The sequence below is a fragment of the Mustelus asterias genome, chromosome 5, assembly GCF_964213995.1.
Source record: "Mustelus asterias chromosome 5, sMusAst1.hap1.1, whole genome shotgun sequence".
Lineage (NCBI taxonomy): Eukaryota > Metazoa > Chordata > Chondrichthyes > Carcharhiniformes > Triakidae > Mustelus > Mustelus asterias.
The window spans coordinates 35,704,587-35,731,990 of NC_135805.1; the positions used below are offsets into that span (position 1 = coordinate 35,704,587).

Here is a 27,404-nt window from a genome sequence, read left to right on the forward strand (position 1 = left end):
GTCTTTTAAAAAGCATTTAGACAGTTACATGAGTAAGATGGGTATAGAGGGGTATGGGCCAAATGTGACCAATTGGGACTAGCTTAGTGGTTAAAAGAAAAAGGGGTGGCATAGATAAGTTGGGCCAAAGGGCCTATTTCCATGCTGTAAACCTCTATGACTCTATGATCTAGTTTTGTATCATCAGCAAACTTGGAAATTTTACATTTGGTTCCCTCATCCAAATCATTGATACATATTGAGGATTGCTGGGGCCCAAGCACTGATCCGTGCGAGAGCCCTCTAGTCATTGCCTGCCACTTCAAAAAAGATCCTTCAAAAAGCAGGCAAAATCGTGCCTGCTCACGATTTCTCAATCCATGCCAATATGTTACCCCCAATCTGATGTGCTTTAATTTCTTACGTGGAATTCATCAGAGGTTCTCTGAAAATCCAAATGCTCCACATCCACTGGTTATCCCTTATCTATTTTACTAATTTCATCCTCAAAAAACTTAAGTAGGTTTGTCAAACATGATTTCCTTTTCATAAATCCATGTAGACTATGTTTAATCCCATTGATATTTTCTAAATGTCGTGTTATCACATCTATTATAATGGACAACAGCATTTCATAGAAACATAGAAAAACTACAGCACAAAACAGGCCCTTCGGCCCCACAAGTTGTGCCGAACATATCCCTACCTTTTAGGCCTACCTATAACCCTCCATCCTATTAAGTCCCATGTACTCATCCAGGAGTCTCTTAAAAGATCCTATTGAGTTTGCCTCCACCACCACTGATGGCAGCCGATTCCACTCGCCCACCACCCTCTGTGTGAAAAACTTCCCCCTAACATTTCCCCAGTACATACCCTCCAGCACCTTAAACCTGTGTCCTCTCGTAGCAGCCATTTTCACCCTGGGAAAAAGCCTCAGAGTCCACCCGATCTATGCCTTTCAACATCTTATATACCTCTATTAGGTCTCCTCTCATCCTACGTCTCTCCAAGGAGAAAAGACCAAGCTCCCTCAGCCTATCCTCATAAGGCATGCCACTCAATCCAGGCAACATCCTTGTAAATCTCCTCTGCACCCTTTCAATCATTTCCACATCCTTCCTGTAATGAGGCGACCAGAACTGAGCACAGTACTCGAAGTGGGGTCTGACGAGGGTCTTATATAGCTGCATCATTATCCCCGGACTCCTAAACTCAATCCCTCGATTGATAAAGGCCAGCACACCATATGCCTTCTTAACCACTTCCTCCACCTGCGGGGCCGAGTTTAGAGTCCTATGGACCCGGACCCCAAGGTCCTTCTGATCCTCTACAGTACTAAGAGCCTTTCCCTTTATATTGTACTCCTTCATCCCATTTGACCTGCCAAAATGGACCACTACGCATTTATCTGGGTTGAAGTCCATCTGCCACTTCTCCGCCCAGTCTTGCATCCTATCTATGTCCCTCTGTAACTTCTGACATCCCTCCAGACTATCCACAACCCCACCAACCTTCGTGTCGTCGGCAAACTTACCAACCCATCCCTCCACTTCCTCATCCAGGTCATTTATGAAAATTACAAACAGCAAGGGTCCCAGAACAGATCCCTGGGGCACACCACTGGTGACCGACCTCCATTTAGAAAAAGACCCATCTATACCCACTCTCTGCCTCCTTTGGGCAAGCCAGTTCTGGATCCACAGGGCAGCAGCACCTTGGATCCCATGCCCTCTCACTTTTTTTCGAAGCCTTGCATGGGGGACCTTGTCGAATGCCTTGCTAAAATCCATATAAACCACATCTACCGCTTTCCCTTCGTCAATGTGTTTAGTCACATTTTCGAAGAACTCCACCAGGCTCGTCAGGCACGATCTGCCTTTGACAAAGCCATGCTGAGTATTCTTGAGCATACTAAACCTCTCTAAATGCTCATAAATCTTGTCCCTCAGGATCTTCTCCATCAGCTTACCAACCACTGAGGTTAGACTCACCGGTCGGTCATTTCCTGGGCTATCCCTATTCCCCTTCTTGAAAATAGGAACCACATCCGCAATCCTCCAATCCTCCGGCACCTCTCCCGTCTCCATCGACGACACAAAGATCATCGCCAGAGGCTCTGCAATCTCTTCCCTCGCCTCCCACAGTAACCTGGGGTACATCCCATCCGGACCCGGCGACTTATCTATCTTGATGCCATTCAAAGATTCCAGCACAACCTCTTTGTTAAAGTCCACATACTCAATCTTTTCAGTCCACCGCAAGCCCACAGTACATCCACCCGGGTCCTTCTCCTCTGTGAAAACCGAGGCAAAATACTCATTAAGCACCTCTGCCATTTCTACTGGTTCCGTACAGATTTTCCCACCTTCACCTTTTATAGGCCCTATTTCCAACGCTACTGATATTAGACTAACTGGTCTGTAATTCTGTTTTCTCCCTCCCTCCTTTTTTAAATAATGGGGTTACATTTGCCCCCATCCAGTCTGCTGGGAATGTTCCAGAATCTACAGAATTTTGGAAGATGACAACCAATCCATCCACTATTTCCATGGCCACCCCTTTTAGTGCCCTGGGATGTAGATTATCAGGTACTAGGGATTTCTTGACCGTTAATCTTTCCAGCATTATTTTATTGCTAATACTTATGTCCTTCAGTTCCTACTTCTCACTGGACCCTTGATTCCCTATCATTTCTGGGAAATCAGTTCTGTCTTCATGGAAGATGACACAAATAAAGTAGGTGTCTAATTGCTCTGCCATTTCCTTTTTCTCCATCATAAATTATCCCTTTTCTCACTGTAAGGGACATACATTTGTCTTCACTAAGGGCATCACGATAGCACAGTGGTTAGCACTGCTGCTTCACAGCGCCAGAGACTGGGGTTCGATTCCAGCTTTGGATGACTGGCTGTGTGAAGTTTGCACATTCTCCCCGTGTCTGCGTGGGTTTCCTCCCACAGTCCAAAGGTGTGCAGGTGGATTGGCCATGGTCAATTGCCCCATTGTGTCCCAAAATGTGTAGGGGGGTTGCGGAGATTAGCAGGGTAAGTGGTTGGGGTTATGGAGAGAGTGTGGGAGGGTAGGCCTGGGTAAGGTGCTCTGTTGGAGTGTCAATGCAGACTCGATGGGCCGAATAGCCTCCTTCTGCACTGTTGAGATTCTATGAATCTTATAAACGATATAATTATGAATTTGCTCTGTAAAGAAACACAATAATTTATTTTGTTTAACTTGCATTATATACACGATATTTGTACAGCTCTCATACAGGCACTCATGGAGAGTTTTGCCTAATGTGATCTGTGCATCCCAAACATGATTCAACAGTGCATGAAATTGAGAGATTTCCAAGTTACTGGAAATGAGGCAGAAATACCTGAGGGGACTCCAGCATAAACAAGATAGCCGAAAACGAGGAAATCTTGTTAAATCTCTGCTTTGTACACCAGGGGAGATTAGAAAATTTGACTTACAAGTTCACAGAACAAGTTCTGGCCTCCATATTATAAAAATGATATAACATGGCTGGAGAAGATGCAAAGAAGATTTACTGGCCAGATATTAGAATTTGAGAGGTTATATTGGTCAGGAAAGAGTAAGCAGGCTGGGGTTCTTTTCTTTAAAAGACCGAAGGGTGTCCTGATAGTGGTTTTTAACATTATGTAAAGGGTTGTAAGGGTATTTGTAAAGCTGGAACTCTGTGACATAAATATAAGATAATAATCAATAAATCCAATAGGAAATTCAGGAGGAATTTCAACATGGAATTCATTACCACAAGTAGTGGATGCGGAAGAAAGGGTGAGTAGCGTAGATGTATTTAAGGGAAAGCTTGATACATGACGAGGAAATGAAAAGGTTATGTTTATGGGATCAGATGAAGAAAGGTGGTAGGAGGTTCATGGAGAGTAAACCTCCGCATGGCTTTGCAGGGCTGAATAGCCTTTTTTTGTGCTGCAAATACTTTCTATTACCTGGTGGGGAGAGTTTTTTTAAAATGGGTTGAGTAGTTAGGATCTAGAATACACTGCCTGAGAGTGTGGTACAGGCAGAATCAATCATGGCTTGCAAAAGGGAATTGGATAGTTATCTGGAGGGAATATAAAATTGCACGGCTAAGGGAAAAGGGCAAGGGAGTGGGACAAGGTAAGTTGCTCGCACTGTCGGCACAGACACAACGGGACAAGTGTCCTGCTGTGACCATGCTATGATTCTTTAGCTCTTTCACCCATTACAGTCTACATTAATTCTGTCTGCTGCTTGGCTCATTCACACTTGTCTGCTATTTAGCATGCTTCTTTTTCACCTTTCCTGATCATCGTGTGCCCACAAGGCCATTATATTTTCACAAAATATATCTTGTTTCATTGTTTGCATGTGAGCATCCTCTGTTGTGGGCTTTCCTTCCTGTGCTCCCTCCAATTGCTTTCCAATAAAATTTGTGCTTAGTAATGATGTATAATAATTCTCCAGAAAGGCACAATCTACTACAATTCAAAAATTTAACTGGATCAGCTGCATAAATGCCGTGGCTACTAGTGCAGATCTGAGGCTGGTTATGCTGTAGCAAGTGGCTAACCTCCTGACTCCCCAAAGCCTCACCACAAGTCAGGAGTGTGGCTGGATGAGTCCCGCTGTAAACACTCATGAAGCTCGATACCATTCAGGGTAAAGCAGCCCATTTGATCAACAGTCCAATCACCACCTTAAACATTCACTCCCTCCATAATGGTACACCATGTGTCTACCATCTATGGATGCACTAAAACCACTCAACAATGCATCTCCATCAGCACTTTACAAACCTATAACCTCCACCATACAAGGGCAGCAGCAGCATGGGAGCACCATCACTTGCAAGTTCCCCTCCAAGTCACACACTGTCCAAATTCGGTCACATAGCACCGTTCCTTCACTGTAACTGGGTCAAAATCCTGTAACTAACCCCACTGAACAGCAGCGTGAGTAAACCTTCACCATGTGGATTGCAGCAATTAAAGGAGAACAATTAAATGCCAATTATGAATGAATCTGTAAGAATGAATTTTGAAGGTTTTTCCTTCAAAAACATTCCAATTTGAAAGTAGCAGTAAAAACAGTAAAACTGCCAATGAATCACAGACGTTTCCTAGTCTTTATTAATGCATGTTCACTATGGCAGTTGAGTGAAGTACCTCAGAACCACTTGCAGCCTTCAGTACAATTCCTTACCATAAGCTTCAGTATATGCATATGCAAAACCCGTATTTTTCACACGTGCAGCCATTATGTCCTGCGGATATATGAACAATGCCCTGTCTCTGCGTGCACAGACATCATGCTCTGTGCATGTGTGGCCATTATGTCCTCCTGTGCGTGTATACAGTTGCCAGGGTGACGGCAGAGTGTGAATGCAGCTCTCTATCTGTCAGTGGTATTCATTGTAGAGCCTGCAGGACAACTGCCCCTCTATCAGCCACGGATCCCAGTAAGCCTGGCTCCTGCTGATTCACTGCCTGCAGGTGCTGTCACAACTAAAAACATGATTAACTGAGATTAAAAACGTTAACCCTGAAATTAATCACGATGAATTTTCTCAATCTCTTCGCAGGCCTAAGAAACATACAAATTAATTCTGCACGGCAAACATATTATCCATGCATTTTTCTCTGTGAAACAAATGCAGATACATTTTTCGTTTGGACCCTGCCCACTCCAGGAAGATAATTGAGCGTTTATAGGCTTTTTTTATATGAATAAAGTAGCAACTAGGATTTTAATTAATTAACCAAATAAAAGCTCAAGAGCAAGGTCGTAATCCTTTTACAGGTCTATTATTAATTTTTAATCTGATATTTTAATAGGGTTCGATGGTGTAATTGTTCTATTGCTCAATCAATTGGAGGTTATGGATGAGAAATCTATTTTGCTTAATTAACAGTTCATTACATCGTAAACATAGTGGAACCAATATGCTCTTTGAAGGAAGAAACTGAAAGCTTGATTTGATTTATTATTGTCACATGTATTAACATACAGTGAAAAGTATTGTTTCTTGCGTGCTATACAGACAAAACATACCGTTCATAGAGAAGGAAATGAGAGAGTGCAGAATGTAGTGTTACAATCATAGTTAGGGTGTAGAGAAATCTGATCAAATTTGGTAGAGAAGCTTACAAGAGTTAGAATAAATTTTTGGAAGCATAGAACGAAAGTAAAAGACAGAATTAGAAGACACGCTGCGCACAGCTTGCAAGAAATCGCCTCACTCCGGCGCCATCTTGAAGAACTGCACAGCATTCTAAGTTTACTTTTCATTTGCAAGAGTGAATTAAATTTTACATGATAGTTTGAAGCTGTTCAATTGTTTTGCATCTAGTTTGTTTTAATTGACTTTAAAGTTTATTTATAAGTGTGACAAGTAGGCTTACATTCGCACTGCAATGTAATTACTGTGAAAATCCCCTAGTCGCCACACTCTGGCGCTTGTTCGGGTACATCGAGGGAGAATTTAGCATGGCCAGCGCACCTAACCAGCATGTCTTTTGGACAGTGGGAGGAAACCAGAGCACCCGGAGGAAACCCACGCAGACACAGGGAGAATGTGTAGACTCCACAGAGTGACCCAAGCCGGGAATCGAACCCTGGTCCTTGGTGCTGTGAGGCAGTAGTGCTAACCATTGTGCCACCATGCTGCCCCAACAGGAATCAGTCGCCACTCTTTTGAGAAAATGGACCTGAAGGCTGAGAGGACATGTTGCAGGAAATAGGTTGGTATATGCAAGTCCTTTAATATATTGAATGGATCTTGTTTTCAAAAGACCGACACCATGCAGTTACATAGCATGGTAAGAATTTTAGTTCATCTAGTAAAATATGGATGATCAATTGAGTATTTAACAAATGGACAAAATTAATTTTCGAAATTCTGTCCTAAATACAAAAGCATTGCTTTGAGTTTTTAGATATAGTTGATATTGCTGATCAGTTCTGTTACTCAAGCTATTTTTAAGCAGTTACACAACATTAACTCTATTTTACCAGTTTTTAATTGCACTTTATTTTCTGTGCTTTGGTTCAGGATAAGATTTCAGCAACGTTGTTCCAAACTAATGGGAGCGATATCTCAATATTGAGTCTTGGAAGGAAAGTAGAAAAAACCTCTACCTTCTCCAAAAATAAATGATTGATTATCTTAACTTACTCACCCTGACACATTCCAACATCATTCCATTGTAACATTGAATTTTTTTGCCTCCACCACTCTATCTGGAAATTTATTGCAGCTATTGATAATTTTTTCAGCGTAGAAAAATGTCTGTCTTAAATGTACTCTTCTCTTGTTCCCCTCTAATTCCACTGTTACAGTTTAATTTACGTTTTTGTGTTAAGCTTATCATAGAATCCCTATAATTCAGCCCATTGAGTCTGCACCGATTCTTACCCAGGCTGACCCCATAACCCCATGTATTTAGCTCACTAATCCCCCCTAACCTACACCTCTTGGGACACTAAGGGGCAATTTATCATGGCCAATCAACCTAACCTGAACATCTTTTGGACTGTGGGAGGAAACCGGAGCACCCGGAGGAAACCCACACAGACACAGGGAGAACGTGCAAACTCCATACAGACAGTGACCCAAGGCCGGAATTGAACCTGGATCCCTGCTAACTACTGTGCCATCATGCTGCCCTTTCTGACAGCTCCCATCATGGCTCAAAAGCTCACCAGTGTTTATTCATTCCTCAGACCTCTGCAACTGAGGACCATCCTCCAGTGCCCAAACGCTTTTGGTTATCAGAACTGAATGTAGTGTCGAAGGTGCAGTCGGCCAGAGCTGTATAAGGTATAGTTTCCTGCTTCATCGGAGTAATTCAACATCTAACTTGCTTTGCTGATTGCCCAACCAAAGCAGAATAGGAGCTTTTAGCAACAAGTCCCCAAGGACTCACAGGCCTCTTTTAGCTTCTTCTTCTTCAGCTATTTCAACATGATTTGTGGACTGTGTGCACATTATATCCTCTAGTTTACCTTACAGCATGCAGCACTTCTAACTTGCCTGCATTAAATTACATCTGTTATTGTTCTGTCCACTATCTTGTCCCAACTCATTTATTATGCAATTTCTGAGCTCTGTCATCTGAATCCAGTTTCAGTTAGTTTGCTATCACTCTGTGAAGCTATGATTTCTGTTTCATGTACAATTTCTGTGTTTTTTTCATTTACCAGATCAAGATGAAAATTGCCTCTTGTGGCATCCTGGATCAAGGAACTGTCATGTATTACAACCACCAACTTTGATTCTAAACCAGTTGGGAATTTCCTGTTTTAAATTAGTTCGACTGAAGACTCTCATTAAAATAACAGCCCAGCTCTCATGTATCCTTTCTAACTCTTGACTTGTTCATCTATTGACCTGATGGTCCATACTTTAACCCGACTGTTAGCTAGGACTTTTCTACTGCATTAGAAATATCTATGATGTGGAGATGCTGGCATTGGACTGGGGTGAACACAATAAGAGTTTTAACAACACCAGGTTAAAGTCCAACAGGTTTATTTGGTAGCATTTGCTTAGACTTTAACCTGGTGTTGTTAAAACTCTTACTGTTAGAAATATCTAGCCAGAGTATTCATTTCCATAGCTTCCTACTTCTTGCAGGATCCTTTTACCTTCCAGGTGCTTCTGAAACATAGAGATATACAACTTCCATTTTGTTCACTTCTTCTGCCTTAAATACTCTATACTACTAAATATACTACTAATACTAAAATTTAAAATTCATTCGTGGAACACGAGCGTCACTGGCTGGCCAGCGTTTATTGCCTATCCCTAGTTGCCATTGCTCAGAGGGCAGTTGCGAGTCAACCACATTGCTGTGGCTCTGGAGTCACATGTAGGCCAGACTGGGTAGGGACGGCAGATTTCCTTCCCTAAAGGACATTAGTGAACCAGATGGGTTTTTCCCGATAATTGACAATGGTTTCATGGTCATCAGTAGACTCTTAATTCCAGTTTTTTTTTACTGAATCCAAATTCCACCATCTGCCACGGCAGGATTCAAACTCAAGTCCCCCAGAACATTAGCTGAGTTTCTGGATTAATACTCTAGCAATAATACTACTAGGCCATCGCCTCCAACTGAATACATTCATTGTCAACTGCTAAATTTAGCTATATTTGTGATATTTCTGCCACAATGCCATGACAAGCATCAGTTTTAGCATTTCATTTCTCAAACTTCGAGGAAGATATGACTTGCGGCAGGAGTAGGGCATATGGCCTTCGAGCCTGCTCGCACCATTCAATAAGATCACAAGTGATCTGGTTGAGATCTCAACTACACTTCTCTACTTGACCCCCATAACCCTCAACTTCTTTGAAGTCAAATATATGTCTAATTCTAAGTGTCGAAGTGGATGCATTGGTGATCATATTCCAAGATGCTATAGACTCTGGAACAGTTCCTACAGATTGTAGGGTCGCTAATGTAACTCCACTATTTAAAAAGGGAGCGTGAGCCATGAGGAGGATGCAGAGATCCTTCAGTGCAATTTGGACCAGTTAAGTGGGTGGACAGATGATTGGCAGATGCAGTATAACTTTGACAAATGTGAGGTTATCCACTTTGGTAGCAAAAACTGGAAGGCAGATTACTGTCTGAATGGCCACAAATTAGGAGCGGGAAATGTGCAATGAGACCTGGGTGCCCTCGTACACCAGTCACTGAAGGTAAGCATGCAGGTGCAGCAAGCAGTAATAAAGGCAACTGGTATGTTGGCCTTCATAGCGAGAGGATTCGAGTGCAGGCGCAGGAATGTCTTCCTGCAATTGTAGAGGGCCTTGATGAGGCCACATCTAGAATATTGTGTGCGGTTTTTGTCTCCTTATCTGACGGAGGATGTCCTTGTTCTAGAGGGAGCGCAGAGAAGGTTTACCGAGCTGATTCTTGGGATGATAGGACTGACATATGAGGAGAGATTAAGTCGGTTAGGATTGTATTCGCTGGAGTTCAGAAGAATGAGGGAGGATCTCATAGAAACCTAGAAAATTCTAACAGGATTAGTCAGGTAGATACAAGAGGGATGGACCTGATGACGGGAGTGTCCAGAACCAGGGGTCACATTCTGAGGCTACAGGGTAGACCGTTTAGGACAGAGATGAGGAGAAATTTCTTCACCCAGAGAGTGGTCAGCCTGTGGAATTTACTACCACAGAAAGTAGTTGAGGCCAAAGCATTGTATGTTTTCAAGAAGCAGTTAGATATAACTCTTGGGGCAAAGGGGATCAAAGTATATGGGGGGGGGAGGCGGGATCAGACTATTGAGTTAGATGATCAGCCATGATCATACTGAATGGCATAGCAGGCTCAAAAGGACGAATGGCCTCCTCCTGCTCAATTTGCTACGTTTCTATATCAATTCAACCTTCAATGACCCAGCCTCCACTTTTCTCGGGAAGAGAATTCTGCAGAGTAATGAGCCTCAGAGAAAAAAATTCTCCTCCTGTCCATATTAAAATGGAAACCTCTTATTTTTAATGTGTCCCCTAGTTCAAGTCTCCCTCAGAAGAGGAAACATATTCTCAGTATCTACCCTATCAAGACCCCTCAGGATCTTGTATGTTTCAATAAGGTTACATTTCATTCTTCTTGACTTCAATGAGTGTCGGCCCAACCCGTTCAACCTTTCTTCATAAGATGAGCCCTTCATCCCAGGGAATGAGTTGCATGAACCTTCTCTGAACTGCTAATACAATGATAAACTTTTTCAAATAAGGAGATCAAAACTGTGCACAGTATTCCTGATTTGGTCTCACCAAGGTCCTGTACAGTTGGTTAAACTTCCCTACTTTTATATCCCATTTCCTTTGCAATAAATGAGAACACTTAATCTGCCTTCCTAATCGCTTGCTGTACCTGCATACTAACTTTGTGATTCATGTACCAGAACATCCTGATCCCTCTGTACCACTGAGTTCTGCAGTCTTTCTCTGTTTAAATAGTATAATGTGTTTCTGTTCTTTGTGTCAAAATGGGCAATTCACGTTTTCCCACATTATACTCCATCTGCCAAATATTTGCCCACTTACTTAACCTAAAAATCTGTTTGCGGACTCTTTATGTCTTCTTCACAACTTGCTTTTCCACCTATCTTTGCTTGCTTGTGTATGTATTGAAAATATCATATATAGAATTGTAAATCTGTCCCATCATATGTTTCCAGTGCTTCCGTTTCTAACCTCTCATTATTTGCATTTCTTTGTCTGTGCCAACCTGACGCCTACCCATTGATTTGCCTTTCCTACTCTATGATATGTCTGTGCTAAATCCTGTTTCCACCGTACCCTTTCTACTTATCGAATTGAAGTTCGCTCCAACACCTCCCATTGATTAAAGATTAGTGCAAATCTGAAACTCGCAGCCTCTCACACGTATTTGAAAAGCAGCATTGGAAAAGCTTTAACTGACGTGCCTTCATTTTTAAAAAAGAGCATTTTTTTGGCAGAGCTGTTCAATGCTCCTACCTCAAAATTTATCTATTGATTGTTGGCCAATTACTAAACAACTGAAATGATGGCTCGCTTCTGAATTGTCACTCACCCCCAGAATGAAAAACTGCAGGACACTTGTTTTTTCAAAAAAATACATTTTCTCAGTTTCCTATTCTTTGCTTGCTGTGGGATTTTAAACCAAAAATCTAGGCCCTTAATATTTGGAGCTACACGAAGGTGTTCTCCTTCATTTGCCACGAAACAGGCTCCCTCAGCGAGGCTACACAAAGCTGATGAGAAATGCAAGAATCAACATTGTTACTGTACAGAATGCTCTTCTAAGCTTGGGATTAACGTACACTGTTGGGCAAAAAGCATCAAAAGCTTTTGTTCTCCACATCTGGCTCTTGTCGTATCTGACTTGATAGCGACCTACGAATAGCAGGAAAGCGTTGCTGCATTCCTTAACACTGACATCTCTCACTTTGGTGGGCACAAGTCAATAAATAAAGTTTCACTTGAAGAGTCTTTTTAATGATAAATTTAAAGTCAATTAATCTTCAACCGAGAGAGAGAACAAGAAATCTTCTGGAAAGGTCAAAATCAGTGTTGTGGGTCTGAAATTCCATTCTATTCAAGGAGGTGATCACGTCATGTTCTCATTTATCACAGCATTGAGACCATTCTTTGTGCGCCATCATCTTAGAAACCAATTCTTACTGAAGCTAATCACTATGGCAATCTATGCAGCAGAATCTCATAAATTTAATATACATGGAGGTCAGGAGCAGTGGTGTGTTTGCAGACATACCAACATTCTTATTGCTAACATCTTTAATAATGCTGCTACTGATAGATTTTAAACTGTATTTGACAACAAAAACAAATTATCGAACCATTACGTGATCGTCAACACTGAATTTCTAATATCATTTTCCATTTCTCTGGTTTGCCAGTGGAAGTTCAGAATATTAAATTAGACTTGGAAATTAGCTGTTTGGAACAAAGGCCAGGACTGGGCCTGAGTTATAGGGAGAGGTGGGTGAGGCCAGGACTTTATTCCTTGCAATGTAGGAGAATGAGGGGTGACCTTATTGAGGTGTATAAAATCATGAGGGGCATAGATAGGATGAACGCACATAGTCTTTTTCCCAGATTAGGGGAATTGAAAACTAGAGGACATGGGTTTAAGGTGAGAGGGGAAAGATTTTAAAGGGACCTGAAGGGCAATCTTTTCACTCAGAGGGTGGTGCGTATATGGAATGAGCTGCCAGGGAGAGTGGTTGAGGCAGGTACAATAGCAACATTTAAAAAGCATTTGGATAAGTACATAAGGAAAGGAATAGAGGGATATGGGCCAAATGTGGGCAATTGGGACTACCTGGGAGGGCACCTTGGTTGTCATGGACCGGTTGGATTGAAGAGCCTGTTTCCGTGCTGTATTGCTCCATGACTATGACTCTATAAAGGCATTTTTTTCTTTTTTTGCTTAACTGGTCAACAGCATCTCAACATGTGGGACATAATGTAAAGTTTATTTATTAGTCACAAGGAAGGCTGCAATGAAGTTACTGTGAAATTTCCCTAGTCGCTACATTCTGGTGCCTGCTTGGGTCAATACACCTAATCAGCACGTCTTTCAGACTGTGGGAGGAAACCGGAGCACCCGGAGGAAACCCACGCAGACACGGGGAGAACATGCAAACTCCACACAGACAGTGACCCAATCCGGGAATCGAACCCGGGTCCCTGGCCCTGGGAGGCAGCAGTGCTAACCACTGTGCCATCATGCTGCCCTTGTCTGAACTGTCCGATTGTTTCTTTAAATGCACATAGACCTGTTGCTTTACACCAGCAAGTCTATGGCAGTATCTCAGAGTCACCTTCCCTCAGAGCTATTAGTTTCTGAACTTGGCTGTGATGCCTCTTGCAGTTAAATAGCTTGATGACAATCGCTGTCTGATAACAAGATGGAATCCCTTTATCAGATGGTGTCCCAGTGTCTTGCTTCAGACAGAGGAATGGAGAACATTGGTGAGAGTAAACGATGAATAATGGGCAACAGGGAGGGAGAGAAACAGCCACATAATAATTGGAGGGTTTCAAAACACTATCTGGGTGCTGTAGGCAAACAGACTAATCCTTCTGTTGAGCGCTGTTTCAAATAATCTTTTATCATTCTCACCTTCTGTCATCTGCCTAGACTGACAGAACTCTTTCATCTATCCTATTTTAATGCAAATATCCTGTCACATCAGCTTCCTGACAAGTGGAAGATATGTGCGATAGTAGATAAAGCATTGGCACTGTTTTTTCCCCCCTGAGATAAGGGAGATTTAGATACAATCTTAGGCCGAAAGGAAGGATATTCTATTCTATCTGTGCAGCAGACAATGATGAGGTGGATTTAACCTGTGTGCCAGGATCAAGGTTAAGAAAATAACAGTTTTGACTGGAAGACGACTAAACATTTGAAAATCAACTGGCTAAAACCAAACTTGCAGAAAGTCAGATTCAGGTACCACATAGTTTTGGAGGCATCGTTCATAAACTGGGACAGCATTGAGGTGTTCCTTCACTTATAGGGCAGCATGGCGGCACAGTGGTTAGCACTGCTGCCTCACGACGCCAGGGATCCAGGTTCGATTTCCAGCTTGGGTCATTGTCTGTGTGGAGTTTGCATGTTTTCTCCGTGTCTGCTCCGGTTTCCTTCCACTGTCCAAAGACATGCTGGTTAGGTGCACTGGCCACGCTAAATTCTCCCTCAGTGTACCCGAACAGGCACCAGAGTGTGGCGACTAGGGGATTTTCACAGTATCTCCATTGCAGCGTTAATGTAAGCCTACTTGTGACACTAATAAATAAACTTAAAACTTATATCTATGCCAGGAGAGGGTGACGGGCAAGAACAACACCAGCACGGACTCTCAGCAACCATGAAAGTTCCAGTCATCTGACAACATCTTACGATACATCTCCCTCAGGCAGTCCCTTAGGATCGAGGATTCCAACGCTCTTAGTGGGAGGAAAGGGTGGGATGAGATGAGATGATGACAGGTCTGGATTCACAGTGGCCAGGGTTTTTCCACTGTGTCCAGCTGTTGTCTGTAGGACATGGCGCCTTTCTACTGCAGCCGCCAAAAGACACAACTGGGTTTCCTCATCATCGGAGGAAAGCGAAAATCAAGAAATCCTCATCTCTTCAATGACAAACAGCTTAGTTAGCAGGAAATTGGGGGAAATTGTCCCTGGCTTCACTGGAACAAGATCAAGTTTCAGTAACAGATAATAAGTCTTCAGATTCGGAGATGAATAGCAGGGAATGGAATAGATGGGAGAACCATTTAATCAGACCACGTAGTAAAAGAAGCTTCAGCTATACAGGACAGTACCACTGCAACTCCAAATCTATAAAGTAATCTTTTTTATTTCTCCAAATTTTTAACTGTATTTAAAGTAGAACAAACTGCAATACTGCAGAGTTCCAAACAAAAAGGAAGCGAAATTCCCATTGTCACAAAGATTAGGTTCAGCACTGCACTCTACATTCCAGATTCCCACTTTGTTACAGGCAAAGAGAAAATCATTTCATAATGAGTTATTCTGACCTGGAGCCAGCAATTCATAAATGGTTAAAATTGGCCTTTGAGTAAACCTCGAGAGCTAAAAAGTATCTATCAATAAAAGAAAGAGAAAATGCTGGATAAACCCAGCAGGTCTGGCAGCGTCTGTGGAGAGAAACCGAGAGTTTCCAGTCTATATGACTCTTCTTTAGAGCTAATATCATTACCAGTCCCACTTTCTACCAATGGCAGTATTTCATCTAACTTCCTAAAAATAAACATTTGGACAGTAGCTTAAAAAAAGCCAAACATTACAACAGTTCTCCAGACTCCGCAGTTATCCATGAAATGGTGGCAGAGTTGTTTAAAGGAACATAAACAGGCTCATACAACCCTACCTGCATTGAGAATCATAAGGCAGGCACTGATGAAGAGGTCACTTGGCCTATGATGGCTCATCTGTCACAAAGTCGAACTAAATGTTTCCGAAAGTTTATTTATTATTGTCACAAGTAGGCTTACACTAACACTGCAATGAAGTTACTGCGAAAATCCCCTAGTCGCCACACTCCAGCGCCTGTTCGGATTCACTGAGGGAGAATTTAGCATGGCCAATGCACCTAACCAGCACGTCTTTCAGATTAACTGATTCCAAGGATTCACAGCCATTAAACAGGCAACAACTCGGCTAATTATTGTGGGGAAGGTCTTTACCTGCGTTGCTTGATCCAATTGCAGACCCTGGTACTACACATCTACCCTGAAATTCAGTGTAGCTTCAGAGTTGGCAGATCAACGGTCATCATTATTCTCACTTCAGTAATGAAGTGCTTCAAAGAGCACAGACCACTTCACCCTGCCTTCACAGACCTCATCAAGGCCTTTGATACCATAACAGGCTCCTCAAACTGCAGTGGAAAATAGGCTGCCCTCCTGGATGTCATTTCTTCTTTCCACAAGAATGTACACAGTTCTGTCAGTTACAACGGAGAATCATCAGATGTTTTCAAGATTCAAGGGATAAAGCAGAGCTTTGGAAGGGACTGCCTGTCACAAACAAGCCTCCATGGTCAAAAATAGATGACGCAATCCAGAATGCCCCAGACCAGTCCATCATCTCCCGAGACAGATGGATGCCTACCTATTCATTCACAGAATGCTGGCTTTACCAGTAAACATGATGTGGAGATGCTGGCATTGGACTGGGGTAAGCACAGTAAGAAGTCTCACAACACCAGGTTAAAGTCCAACAGGTTTATTTGGTAGCACAAGCTTTCGGAATGTTGCTCCTTCCTCGGGTGACTCACCTGAGGAAGGATCAACACTCCGAAAGCTTCTGCTACCACTCCACTCCATCTGACAAAGGAGCAGAGCTCCGAAAGCTAATGGCATTTTCTACCAAATAAACCTGTTAGGACTTCAACCTGGTGTTGTTAAAACTCTTTGTGTTTACCGGTAAAGCCAGCATTTAGCATTTATTACCCATCGCTTTTGAGAAAATAGTGTGAACTGCCTTAGAACCACAGGGTGGGATTTTACAGCCTCACTTGAGTGAGACCGGAAATTCCCACCCAAAGTCAACGGATATTTCTGTTGTCGGCCCCTTGCCCGCTCCAATTCCATGGCGGGCGAGGTGATAAGAGTTCCGGTTATAGAATCCCTACGGTGCAGAAAAGAGGCCATTTGGTACATGTACGGCTGAGCAGGCAAGGCTGGCAGATATTCTTCCCTGAAGGACGTTAATGAACCAGATGGGCTTTTACAACAATCCAGTGGTGGTGGGATTTGAACTTGTATCTCCAGAACATTAGATCATTGGATTACCAGTCCACTGTGTTTACCACACCCCACATATGGAACGTCACTTCAAATGCAACTAATGACTTTTGAAATGCAGCTACTGTTAATAATCCAGTTAGATGCGGCAACATTCAACAGACAGAAAGAAGAAGAAATGATCCAACAGAGCAAATGAAGGACTTAGTAATCCTGTTGGTTACTGTATTAATGCTGGCCAGGAGAACATGCAGCTATTTAATTAATGCCATGGGATTCTTTACGTCCACTTGACTAGCCCACAGTGTAATACCTTATTAACAAACCAGAAGAACAAACAGAAATGACAAGAAATGACTTCACTCAAAGAGTCATGAATCTATGGAATTCTCTACCCCAGCAACTAGGTGAACAGTTTATAAGAGAAAGTAGAACAAGGGAGAGGGTGGATGGTGGGGCAAGGAGATAGACCACATAAATTTTAGAGATTAGGTGAAGAAGAAGACTACTAAGGCAAACTGGATAACAGTGTAAGGCAAACTGGATAACAGTGTAAGACAAAACGATTTGCGATGAGAAAAGTTACGTTATTATTATTTAGGGTGGCACGGTGGCCCAGTGGTTCGCACTACTCCCTCACAGTGCCAGGGACCCGGGTCCAATTCCTGATTTGGGTAACTGTCTGTGTGGAGTTTGCATGTTCTCCCCGTGTCTGCATTGGTTTCTTCCCACAGTCCAAAAATATGCGGCTTAGGGTGATTGGCCATGCTAAATTGACCCTAGTCTCGGGGGGATTAGCAGGGTAAATATGCGGGTTACGGGGATTGGGTGGGATTGTGGTTGGTGCAGGCTCAATGGGCCGAATGGCCTCCTTCTGTACTGTAGGGATTCCATGACTATCAGATATTTGTATTATTCTGCATTTGATGATTACTAGCATATACTTTCTGTTACCGATTGCTAATAAAAACGTGTTCTTCAATGATCACCTTGTTCCTTTAAGTAGTTAACTTTTGCTCGTTAGGGGTGAAATGGGGCAGGGGTTGGGGTTTGTTCTCCTGGAGTGTATAAATATTTATAAGCACCCCCCAACACATAAAATAGTTTGAACATTATTGCCTCAAATGGATGTTTCTCAGTCCAAAAGTATTGTGCCAATAACAATTATGTGTAAATGCTCTATCTTAATAGTTGAAAGGTTTTGTTTAAGCATGGTGGCACAGTGGTGAGCACTGCTGCCTCATGGTGCCAGGGACCAGGGTTCGATTCCCGAACTGGGTCACTATCTGTGTGGAGTCTGCACATTCTCCCTGTGTCTGTGCCGGTTTCTTCCGGGTGCTGCGGTTTCCTCCCACAGTCTGAAAGACATGCTGGTTAGGTGCATCGGCCATGCTAAATTCTCCCTCAGTGTAGCCGAACAGGCGCCAGAGTGTGGCGACTAGGGGAATTTCACAGTAACTCAGTGCAGTGTTAATGTAAACCTACTTGTGTCACTAATAAATAAACTTTTTTTAAAAATTAAGTTATTCATTTTCCCTTATACAATGAGGCCAGAAAGGGTAAGGAACCAGTTTGTATCTAGCACCATTTCTGCAATGCCGTGGACAATAGCTGCCAGAATGTCCCCATAGGTAACTTCAGTCCATTAAGAGGAATGCACCACCGGGATCTGGACCAGTGCAGTGATTTATTTGCAATAGGAGAGAGGAATTTTTTGGTGGAGGGGTGGGTCGAGGCATTCAACCTATTCTGCTTAGGTCAATTGTTCCTTTCCCATTCTCTATTTTCATATCATGTCCATCCATCCCAATTTTCTTCTCCCCTGAAGGAATGTCAACCCTCTGGATTTGTCCTGGAATGTGCCAAGAAATTAAAAGTTATTAGTTTGAAGAATATTGGAGATAGCTGAGGCTGTTTGACAAACAAACAGTTCAGCACCATCCAAATCAACTAATTCAGAGCCTGGTTGCTTTCCAATTGGAGGTAGTGTGCTGGCGAGTTGGATTTGGTGGACAAACAGCACCCGGGACATGGGAGCAGGAGATCCTGTGTGGAAATCTCCACGAATAGGTTCAACCAGAGCTGCCAGCCCTAAAGATGTTTATTTTAAACTTTGTGCACCAGTCAGCCGCCCATTCCAATGACAAAGAGGTGTGTCTTACGTCATTCAAATCGGGTAGATGGACCATTGGGTGACAAAAGGGGCATTCCTAATCTGTATGCTCCTCATCTTCATGGTGGATGGATTCTCAACAATATGGGGTGTCATAGTGGCACAGTGGTTAGCACTGCTGCCTCACAGCGCCAGGGACCCGGGTTCAATTCCGGTCTCAGATCACTGCCTGTGTGGAGTTTCTCCCTGTATTTGTGTGGGTTTCCTCCGGGTGCTCCGGTTTCCTCCCACAGTCCAAAGATGTGCAGGTTAGGTTGATTGGCCATGGTAAATTGCCCCTTAGTGTCAGGGGATTAGCAGGGTAAATATGTGAGGTTATGGGAATAGGGCCTGGGTGGGATTGTGGTTGGTGCAGACTTGACGGGCACTGTAGGGATTGTATGAATATTCTTATATCATAAGTGGGTTTTCCACCTTCGCTCTGTGGCACAGAATCCCCCCCCACCATCAGTTTTTCTTTGCATCGACACAAGTCTGAGCAGCACCACCTATTAAAATCATCTTTTTAAATCCAGCTGAGAGAGGAAGAGCTTTGCACCGTGTTACACTGACAGCTGCTCTTCAAAAAAATCAGCACCTACCCTGCTCACTGACAATTGCAACTCTGGAATGCTATTGAATTGTACTCCACTCACTCATGCCAACATTAAAAAAAACATTGATTAAGACTGAAGTGCGACAAAGGGCTAAAAACAGACAGGAACATAATGAGTAACTTTTGCAGCTGTACAGAACATTTTTACTATTTCCTCCATAATGGTGCAATGACAATAATCTCTCCCTCAATGTCAACAAAATGAAGGATAGTTATCGACTTCAGGAAGCGTAGTGGAGGATGTGCCACTGTCTACATCAACAGGAATGAAGTGGAAATGGTCGAGAGCTTCAAGTTTTTAGGTGTCCAGATCACCAACAACCTGTCCTGGTCCCTCCACGCCAATGCTATTGTTAAGAAAGCCCACCAATGCCTCTACTTTCTCAGGAGGCTAAGGGAATTTGGTATGTCAGCTATGACATTCACCAACTTTCACCAATAGATGCACCATAGAAAGCATACTTTCTGGTTGTATCACAGCTTGGTTTGGCTCCTGCTCTGCCCAAGATTGCAAGAAACTACAAAGGGTCGTGAACGAAGCCCAATCCATCACGCAAACCAGCCTCCCATCCATTCACTCCGCCTACACTTCCCGCTGCCTCAGCAAAGCAGCCAGCATAATTAAGGACCCCACGCACCCTAGTCATACTCTCTTCCACTCTCTTCTGTCGGGAAAAAGATACAAAAGTCTGAGGTCACGTACCAACCGACTCAAGAACAGCTTCTCCCTTTGCTGCCATCAGACTTCTGAATGGACCTACCTTGTACTAAGTTGATCTTCCTCTACACTCTAGCTAGTGACTGTAATAGTACATTCTGCACTCTCTCGTTTCCTTCTCTATGTACAATATGCTTTGTCTGTATAGCACACAAGAAACAATAGTTTTCACATGTGACAATAATAAATCAAATCAAATAATTGTCCCACAATTTGTGCCACACCAATCAATTACCACAAAGAATTTACTGAGCCATTGGTGCGTAATTCATCTTTTAATCCAACTACATTTGGATTTTTGTTAATGATGAGTAGAACAAGATGCACAAGGCTACATAATAGTTGAAATCGAAACTGCTTTACAAATAGTAGTCCATGTTCAAATGCAACAAGATCTGGACAATATCCAGGCTTGAGCTGACAAGTGGCAAGTAACATGTACTCCACACAAAAGCCAGACAATGACCATCACCAATAAGAGACCATCTAACCATCGCCCCCTGACATTCAATGGTGTAACCATCACTGGATCGCCCACTGTCAACATCCTTGGGGTTACCATTGACCAGAAACTCAACTGGGACTCGCCACATAAACACAGTGGCTACAAGAGCAGGACAGAGGCTAGGAATACTGCAGCGAGTAACACATCTCCTGACTTCCCAAAGCCTGTCCACAAGACACAAATTAGGAATGTGTTGGAATACTCCCAACTTGCCTGGATGAGTGCAGCTTCAAAAACACTCAAGAAGCTTGGCACCGTCCAGGACAAAGCAGCCCGCTTGATTGGCACCAGACCCACAAACATCCACTTCCGCCACCACCGATGCTCAGTAGCAGCAGTGTGTACTATCTACAAGATGCACTGCAGCAATTCACCAAAGATCCTGAGACAGCACCTTCCAAACCCACGACCACTTCCATCTAGAAGGATAAGGGCAGCAGAGAGGTCATAGTCTTAGGATAAGGGGTAGCAAATTTAAAACAAAGTTGAGGAGAAACTACTTCTCCCAAAGGGTTCTGAATCTGCGGAATTCGTTACCCCAAAGTGCGGCTGATGCTGGGACAGTGAGTAAATTTAAGGAAGAGTTAGACAGATTTTTAATTGGTAATGGGTTGAAGGGTTATGGGGGGAAGGCAGGAAAATGGGGATGAAGATCATATCAGCCGTGAGCAAATGGCAGAGCGAACTTGATGGGCTGAATGGCCTAATTCTGCTCTTATATCTTATGAACTTATGAGATACATGTGAACATCACCACCTGCAAGTTCCCCTCCAAGCCACTCACCATCCTGACTTGGAAATATATCGCCGTTCCTTCACAGTCGCTGGGTCAAAATCCTGGAATGCCCTCGCTAATGGCATTGTGGATCAACCCACAGCACGTGGACTGCAGCGATTCAAGAAGGCAGCTCACCACCACCTTCTCAAGGGCAACTAGGGATGGGCAATAAACGCTGGCCAGCCAGCAATGCCCATGCCCACGATTGAATAAGAAAAACATTTCTCTTTCACATTTTTAAATATATAAAATATTTCATTTAGCAATGCAAAATATTTCAACTTAGATTGATTCCCATGGAAATCTATGTTCACTTAAAGTTATTTCACGTAAAATCTTGATTGCCCTGATGAGTGCAAGATGAAAATCTTTGACAAAATGTATTTTCTCCACAATTAGCTTTTGTATTACCAAACGACTACTTAAGTAATTGCTCCTTAGAACAAGTGTCTTTTCCTTGCTGTCTTCACTATCCACATATCTGGATAATATAGTACAGGGTTTTTGATTTAGTTCTTCTGTACAATTAGAGAGAGATTGAAAATCATTTCTGGCAGCCTAACCCACAGAAGAATAAGGGTCCATTTACACTGCAACTTTAGTTTCACTGCATTTCTAACACTGCAGCTTAAATGCAGAATAGGGATCAGGCTTGACTCAAGAGAAAAGCAATGCATGGAGCCAGGCTCACTTTACCGAAGTTTTGCACCGCATGGAATGAGCTACTTTACAAGTTTCAAATGTTCTGGAAAGTCACCTGGATCTCCCGGACACTTAAACCAATTTGAATAGGTGCCCATATTAAATCGTAATCATTTTTGCAGCAGAACGTGAATGGGTCATTCCCCAACCTCTTGTTCTAACTTTGGCAGAAGTTTGGGAGAACAAATGGAGATATATAACAATTCTCTGAACAGCTCCGATGGAAATTTCCACTGTTTAGTTGTCATGTTGGCCATGCATACTTGGGAAAAATCCTTTCCTGAATTCTGTTGCAGCAAACTATGGTTCTGGAAATAGATTAAAGATAGCGATAATGCACAAGCAAAAGTGGAATGGAATATACCTGCAAAACAATGTGAACAATTGTGAGAATCATGCCTTAAATTATAACATATTTGATGTCTTGAATCAAGATAAAAGTACTGCCAGAAATCCATGCTCAGCTTTTTAGAAATCCATCACAGAATCCATAAATAAGGTCAGATGTCACGTTGTTGCTGAACCACAAGAATAAGGAGGAGCAATACCAAAATATTGTAGATGATGGAACATAGAGACATAGAAAATAGGAGCAGGAGGAGGCCATTCGGCCCTTTGAGCCTGCTCCACCATTCATTATGATCATGGCTGATCATCCAACTCAATAATCTGATCCCACCTTCCGCCCATATCCTTTGATTCCCTTTGCTTCAAGTGCTGAATCAAAACGTTTCATAACAAGTATCCCTACTTTTTAATAAAAGAGGCAAAAGGACTGTCATGGAAATGACAGATCAGTTGGCCGGACACCATAAGATAACAGTGTTAGAGTTTATCCAGAAGGAACATATTGACCCCAATTTTCCTCTGGGTGGCAAAATAGTGGCATTTGTTGTTCATCTTGCGCACAATTGTCCAGAGACCTTTGCAGGTCTGAGTGGAGATTGCCTCTAATCATAGAGTGCAACTTCTTCTGCAGGGAATCTGTGGTGCCTCAGAGCAGAGAAAGCAGCAGGAGATGTTTAAACTAAATTGAAGAATCCTCATTGAGATATGCAGACTGCAAACCAGGAAATACAAGAAACAGGAAATATAAATTACATTTAAATCACTGTACGGGAAGTAAGTTAAAGGTTTGGACTTGCGGAAAGGATGTAGGTAAAGAGATGAGAGAAAACTTTTTAAAGATCTGCAATATTAGTTTTCTGAGGGAATGAGACTCCACACTTGTAAAATTAATTTTTCAAAACCAAGATGGTTTTCCAGTAATTGTTACACCATTAAAAACTCATTAACCTCTGAATGCAGCAGCCCTAACATTTCCAACTACTTTTCATTCCTTTAGATGCTACCATTATTTTCATTTCAGTGCCACAGCTATTGGCAAGGACTGAAACAATGCACCTTGTGGACAAGCAGGGCATCTTTGAAAGCAACTTTGGATTTCTAGTTTTAACTGTGCATGTGCTGATGCCAGATGTTGCTGTCAGGTTTATTACCTGATACCACTGAGCACTGATATACTTGCCACTATTATTATAGCAAAATCCGGTCAAACACCCGGGAGAGTATGAAGTCAACATAGCAAGTTACCGTGGCATTATGCAGGATTATACTTGAGAAACTTGTTAGAATTATTTAAAGAGGTATCAGAAGCCAACGAGAATTGATGCTGGTCCAGCGCATTTATTGGTAATGCCCTACCTATCTGAGTCCTTGTCTAATCTGCAAGTCTACTGGAACTGGAAGTATCTCTGCACCCGAAACTAAGCTCATCCTTCTTTTTAGGAGGCTAACTCCCCGGCATCTGTGATAGGCACGCTGAGTGCTTTTTTGAAAGTGGTCGTCACGGTTCCAGAAGCCACGCCACGTTGGAATCGAATTGCAGCAACTCACTAAATCGGATTGGCAAATATTCCTTGCAAACTTTAAAACCAGAAATTGAAATGAACTGGAATGGAACAAACAGGACTCACTCGGGTGAGGGAACACAGCAAACATCAGCTGAATAAAAATGGCATTAGTCACTGTGTGGAATAAACAAAGAATTATCCGACAGTAAGAGCAGCACAATGATGTGAATTTCTAGGTATCACGAGAGAATTCTTATTCCCCCAAGCAAATTGGCAATATTCTATTTGTATGCAGGGTGCAGACAAAAGAGGACACTTCCAATTTAATTATGGGACAATTTAGAAAACACGTCAAGTGCAATCCCTTTGCAAGTAACAAAATAGTAATTTTACCGGTCTCCCTTTGGCTTCCGTTTTTGTACTGTCTTCCCTTTTGGCCGTCTCTCGCTGCCTGAACAAGGGGTACCTCCTGGACCTGTTACCCGTATTGACTCCAGGCCTTTGGAAGATTTTTTGAAGGTGAATTCTACATGCTCTCCTTCTTTTAAACTCCTGAATCCGTCCATGTAAAGTTTGCTCTGTAGATTAGAATACAAAAAAGGAATAAATTATTACATTTATCTTCAAGAATGATTCTAAAAAACAGATGCAGGAGGATACATGTTAAGCTTTTGGTAATGAGGTTAAATGAAGCAATGTATTAAAATTCCTATTTTCAGAGGGGCTTTATAACATAAATTAAATATCAGCCCCTCAAAGTGCCTTGAAAATATAAACAAGAAAATATTACAATAGTGACAATGCTTCCAAGTGTTTCACCTGTGGTAAAGTGTATTGGGATATCCAGAGGCCATGAAAGGTGCTATATACATGCATTTTCTTTTCTTTATGATGATCTAATGAGGTACAAAGACCAGACAGTTCCCAGGTTTGATCCTCAGTCATGCTCAATTATCTTATTTCAGTTAAGGCTACAATAGGGTAATAGATCAAGGCATGGATCAGCTTGGAACGTTCTCCAGTGCTGGGAAGCCCAGGATTGTTATCTACTGTGATATCCCTGGCTGCTACCCCAACAACACTTAAGAAGCTCGACACAATCCAAGCAAAAGGAGCCCGCTTCACGGCTGCTGGGTCAAAATCCTGGAACTTCCTACTTTGGGGGTCCAGACACCCAAGCTAATCCTCTGAGGACATGTGTTCAAATCTCACCATGGCGGCTGATGGAATTTGAATTCAATGAAAAAATGTGGAATATAAAGCTAGTCTCAGTAATGGTAACCATGAGAACCATGAGCGATAGCTTCGATGTCCTTCAGGGAAGGTAATCCACCTGGGCTGGTTTGCATGTGTCTCTGGACCCACAGCAATGTGGTTGACTCCTAAATGCCCTTTGAAATGGCCTAGCAAGTCACTCAATTCAAGGGCAATTAGTGATGGGCAACAAATGCTGATCTTGCCAGTGGCGTCATGAACAAATTAAAAAAATCAACCAAACATCTGTGTAAACGTAAAGTAAGTAAATTCGCCATAGTCCCAGATGACCATAGGCTGTGACAGATGGTGATTTAACCTGAGGATCACCACACCTCAGGCGAGGGGCAAGGATGAGAAAATGGGCCTTCATGAATAACCTCAGCTTATAACTAATGGGAATTAGGGGCAGCACAGTGACACGGCAGTTAGCACTGCTAACAGTGCCAGGAACCCAGGTTCAAGTCTGGCCTTGGGTGACTGTGTGGAGTTTGCACCTTCTCCCCGTGTCTTTGTGGGTCTATCTGGATGCTCCAGTTTCCTCTCATACTCCAAAGATTTGCAGGTTAGGTGGACTGACTATGTCAAATTGCCCCTTGATGTCCCAAGATGTGTAGTTTAGGTGGATTAGCCATGGGAATTGTGCGGGGTTACGGGGATGGGGAGGGGGGTGCTTGGTAAGATGCTCTTTCAGAGAGTGGGTGCAGACTCAATGGGCCAAAAGGCCTCTTTCTGCACTGCAGGGATTCTATGAAACCTACACTGTTGGCATTGCTCTGCATCACTAACCAGCCGTCCAGCCAACTGAGCTAAACCGACTATACATATATGTATAGCAATGATCATGAGAGCTATATTAAAAATGTACAGGTGCAAGATATAGTTTTACTATTAGAGCTGTGTATCATGAAATACAAATAAAAAAACATTATCTGCGTAATGATAAAATGCCTCATCCAAGAATTTGGCCTGTGGAAGCTCAAGTCATTAATCAGGAAAGTGGATAATTAGAATGTAATATAGTGGAGACACCACAGTTGTTGGTGATAATAGGGAGTGAAGCACTCCATCATTGATCACATTCTCTCTTCCGTCATCCATGCCTTTGTTACCTCAAGACTTCACAACTTAACCTTTGTGGCACATTGCAGGCTGGCCTCCCACATTCTATTCTCACAAACCTTGAGATTAACCAGAACTCTGCTGCCTGTGTCCTTACTTGCACCAAATCCCGTTCACCATTGCCCCTGTACTCACTGATCTGCATTGGTTCATTTGATTTACAAATGCCTCCTTATCTCTGTAATCGGGCCCCAGCCCGAGAACCCCTCCAAGATGTCTGTGCTTCTCCAGTTCTGGTCTTTTGCACATCCCTGATTTGAATTAGTCCTCCATTGGTGGCCATGCCTTCAGCTGTCCAGGCCCCAACCTTAAATCTCTCCAGCTCTCTACTTCACTCTCTGCAAGACACTCCTTAAATAAAGCCTATTACTTGGACCAAGCTTTTGGTCATCTGCCCTTATATCTCATGTGGCTAAGTACAATAGTTTTGCTTTACAATATTCTCGTTCAGTGCCTTGGTGTATTTTATTATGCCAAAGGTGTTATATAAATACAAGTTATTGTTCCCTCCACAATTTCCTTTCCCCTCTCTCCTGCAAGTGTCAATTCCTCTGGAAGTGCGATTGTTCAAAAATTCTTGACTGAAGGGTCTAAAAATGTCAAAAAAAACTATTACTGTGATGGGAATTCACAGAAGAATTATTCTCATTGGTACCCATATATATGGACCAGGAGCAGAAACTGAGTCATCTTCCTTACCCCAGCCCCAGCATCACCTGCTGAGTCCACATGCACTGAGACTGACATACAACAACCATATTTTCACAGAGTTCTTTATTAGCTGATTTTGATTTGATTTATGATTGTCACATGTATTAGCATACAGTGAAAAGTATTGTTTCTTGTGCATTGTACAGACAAAGCATACCGTTCATACAGAAGGAAACGAGAGTGCAGAATGTACTAT

At 42.6% G+C, this 27,404-nt stretch overlaps 1 protein-coding gene across 1 annotated transcript in view; it reads right to left on the bottom strand.

Moving 5' to 3' along the window:
- Positions 1 to 27,404, bottom strand: part of LOC144494076 (protein lin-28 homolog B-like) — a 195,741-nt gene that overhangs the window by 58,214 nt on the left and 110,123 nt on the right. Inside the window, exon 3 of the mRNA XM_078213653.1 lies at positions 24,515 to 24,699. Within this exon, the coding sequence (XP_078069779.1) occupies positions 24,515 to 24,699 (185 nt within the window). The remainder of the gene's footprint in view (positions 1 to 24,514; positions 24,700 to 27,404) is intronic.